The sequence below is a fragment of the Zerene cesonia genome, chromosome 16 (assembly GCF_012273895.1).
Source record: "Zerene cesonia ecotype Mississippi chromosome 16, Zerene_cesonia_1.1, whole genome shotgun sequence".
Lineage (NCBI taxonomy): Eukaryota > Metazoa > Arthropoda > Insecta > Lepidoptera > Pieridae > Zerene > Zerene cesonia.
Window position 1 is genome coordinate 3,481,520 of NC_052117.1, and position 4,052 is coordinate 3,485,571.

The window sequence follows — 4,052 nt, forward strand, 5'->3', positions numbered from 1 at the left end:
ATTGTTCACAATTAAATACTCTTAATCAATAACATATTTATTTGGATAAAGATTAATATTATTACGTTGTTACAACTCAAAACAAATAATGCATTAAATTCGACCATATTTGATTACCCTAAAAATGGTTCTAATAAGGTAACCTTAAAAGATAGCCATATACTGTCCCGGACTTTTTTTTAGATCATTTTAAGAGAAATAATTCTTTCATACATATATTTTTCGTATCTTGAACCGTTTTCGCAGCGCACGCAATAGAAGCCCTGAAGAATGAATAATTTTTCCCGTTTTGTCCACACTTTTCGTTATTTTTTCGCCCCTAATAGTTGCAGCGTGATGTTATATAGCCTATAGCCTTCCTCGATAAACGTACTATTCAACACAAAAAGAATTATTCAAATCGGACCAGTAGTTTCGGAGATTAGCGCGTTCAAACAAACAAACAAACAATCAAACAAACAAACTCTTCAGCTTTATAATATTAGTATAGATGAAAGCTGTTTGCCAAATATGCCATTGCATTTTTTTTTTATTTCAGTTTCTCGAAATTGAAATCCTTACAAAGTTGCTGCCGAACTAGTGACATCGTCGATCATTTGTGGGGCCAACGCTGTCGACTGTGAAAAGGGAGTATTAAGCATCGAACTAGAAATCATATACTGGAAGACGTGGTATAAGAATGGCAAAATGGTCCACACCTAATGTCTTTCATTAACCGATTTTACCCACTTCATAATATTATCTTTGTACAAAAAGAACGATTAAATTAATTATTATTTTTGTGTTAAACATTATTATATTATTTGATACGTATTACATAATTCTACATTTACTATCTACCCTATCGCGTACCCCATAGATGTTCACAAATGATAAAACAATCAAGTTAATAAATTAATTATCACATGTTTCCCTTTTCATTTTAGTTGAAAAGCGAAATGCTTATCAAAAGTATAAAATGTTTTAATATGAACTAAAATGTTATGAAGAACTATTGCAATGTTGGACATCGTCACATCACAGTTTATCGATTATTATGTATTAAGTACATCACTAAGAGACGCCATTTTTCAGTGATTTGATAGTGACTGTTGTGTGTCGTTTGTGTAATTTTGTTAGAATTTTAACATGAATTGAATGTTAAATACACTTAAATGTATATTTCTTAAATGCTAAATTAAAACTCTTTGACATATATCTATTCGGAAAAAGAAGAATTGATCACTCTTATAAATATCGCCTGCGCGGGAAATGTGGCTATCTACGTTCTCTATTCTTCATGTCTAGAAGATTTTTTACAGCTTAAATTAACTTGGAATAAGCATAAAAATGATAGCAAACAAAAAACGAGAATCGAAACGGGCTAAGAGTAAAATGGCGAAGAGCCTGCAAATACTTTATAAAGAAGGAAAATGCCGTGAGTGTTCAGTTGTGGTTACGCGTATGGATTTTGCCAAGATACTCGGTAAATTTACAAAAGTAAAAATCCAATATGAAAGTAATTCATCGCCCAAAACTCCGAAGTCCCCAGAGATTACTTCTCCTAATGTGAATACAAGACTTAAGAGCAATGAAAATGGCATGGTTCTTATTCGCAGAAATGCATACAATCCTCATCCTGCTAAAGAACTGAAAAACAGTAAAAAGAACAAAAGTAATGTTATAGAAACAAAAAAAGCATTAGTACCAAGTTCACCCAAAAGTAACATACTGAAGGAAAACAATAATTGCAAAAAAACAAATACAACAAAAAAAATTTCCTCAGCATATAAATCGATACACTCTGATCATAAACAATATGCAATCATATTTGTTAATCCTACAGTAAATGGAAATAATGAATTTAAGACTAAATTAACATTGGCCGATTTGATACCAAATATCAATGGACACATATTACCTTCTGATGAATGGTGTATAGAGTATTTTCCTCAAAGTATAGAACCAAAAGATGAAAAAATGTATAATAGAATTGCTGCTGAATTAGAAGACCTAATGTACAATAAAATAAATGCTACTGAACCTGCAGAAAGTAAATGTGACGAATTTCCGTCTATAATGGATATTCTGAATGATAACCCAGCCGAAGCTTGTACAGACACAAAAGAACAAACAAATGTAGTAGAATTTAAACCAAACTTAGAATCCAGTGATGTAGAAGCAATGCTCTTAGGAAAACCTGATGAAAAAGATCTTAAAACTATACCAATGGATGTAGATAGTTCAGATGTTAGTAAATTAATAGAAGATGTTGTTCAATTGGTTCCCAATGCAGAAATTAACAAAAATCTCACTAGTGACGAAGTAGAGAAACCAAACAGCCCATCAATACTTGATGAAACTTTACAAAAGGGTATAGAAGAACATTTACCTATTCCCCAACCTATAGAACAAGACATTAGCACAAAAGAGAATAATAACACTATAAAATCAGACACATCAAATAACAATGATATTGATCAGGTAGATATTAAATTAGAAGACAAAACATGTGAAGATAATAATATAACCGAAACAAAAGATAAAACATCACCAATCAATTATGATGAGGTTTCGGAAGTACGATTCAAAAAAATTGTAGATGGAAAATGTCCAAAGTTAGTGACATGTCTGAAAAATTTGTCTTATAATATTAATCTAGAGGAAAAGTCTGTTGAATTATTAGGTGCCCCAAAATATATAACTAGCATAGATGATATTCAGGTATTATTGCAGATTGTTAATGAAAGTACACTAGACAGTTTGCATGTGTTACATACAAATGTGTAATTAAAACATAAAGTTTGTATTTGGACAGATATATAGTATATATAAGAATAAAAATAATGCTTTCATATATAATTTCTGATACAATGGAGATGTTTAATATGGTTAAATATGAGTGTTGTTATAATTTTGTTTTTGTAATTGATTGACTATTTGTGAGAGGTTGATTCCATGAATTTTAAAAATTTATATTAATCATATGCAATAACAGAAGAATGGATAAGTTGGGTGTCTAAAACTATCAATAATTATTACATAAATGTTCACATTTGATATGTGTGTAAGATCTCACCATAGATTAAAAAAGAATACTGCATAAATATTTTTATGACTGGACTGTTGCAGTAGAAAATGTTTTAACCAATCATATAGTAAATTATAGCTGAAAGCATTATCTGTTACAAGAAATGTTGTAGCAGTACTTTGAGCACGACCTTTGTTATACCAAATATCATTGGTAAAAAATGTTAATATTTTAATTAACATGAGTTAATTATGATGTAATATAAATATTTAATAGACTTAATCTTACCCAAACAAGAATAAGAAGTGCATTTTTATTTATGTAAATTAATTTTTACTACTGTACAATTTATAAAGAGACAGAAATAAATGATAAATAAGATATATTTGTTAGTTTGTGTGTATAATTTTATTTGCAAAATTTTAATTTATTGCAAACAAATTTTATTTTCTATATAGCAACACTAAAAACTTCACAAACCTTATGGTCCTCACTAGATACAAGAATTTGTAAACCCAAAAAAAAAACGTATTTAAATTTGGATATTGTGACATGCTTAATGAGCATTATGCATATAAATTATAAAAATATGAATTTACAAAATGAAACTTGTATTTTTATGCATGATAAAATGTTTAGTGTTTGTTATTCTAATGATATACATTATGAATTATTATTATTAGTTAGTGTTATTACATACAGATCTTTTAAATAATTATTATATTTTGTCAACGAACAATTTTCCACCACAAAACGAGGAAAATAAGGCTATGTACACACGATTTCATATAAATGGCTCGTTGCGGCGGTTTTGAGTACTAATATATTATGCAGTACATTTATTTAAATTCATAATGACTCAAAATTGTTTACTTATTTCATATTGCCAGATCTATAGTTGTAGTATTTCTGTCTCTAGGTTATTGGCCCTAAAATTAAAAACGAAGACGATCATTAAAAAAAAAATTGAAACTGATAGCTGTTCCGTCGTTTACAGAATTCGGTTGTCATGTTACAAGTAATAATCTAATAAACCCAATAA

General features: G+C 29.0%; 1 protein-coding gene across 1 annotated transcript; it reads left to right on the forward strand.

Moving 5' to 3' along the window:
• The first annotated feature begins 1,053 nt into the window (after nt 1-1,053).
• On the forward strand, nt 1,054-3,312 carry LOC119832869. Its single transcript, XM_038356669.1, has one exon. It carries the CDS (start codon nt 1,330-1,332, stop codon nt 2,767-2,769), a length of 1,440 nt encoding a protein of 479 aa, XP_038212597.1. The 5' UTR covers nt 1,054-1,329; the 3' UTR covers nt 2,770-3,312.
• Nucleotides 3,313-4,052: the final 740 nt, after the last annotated feature.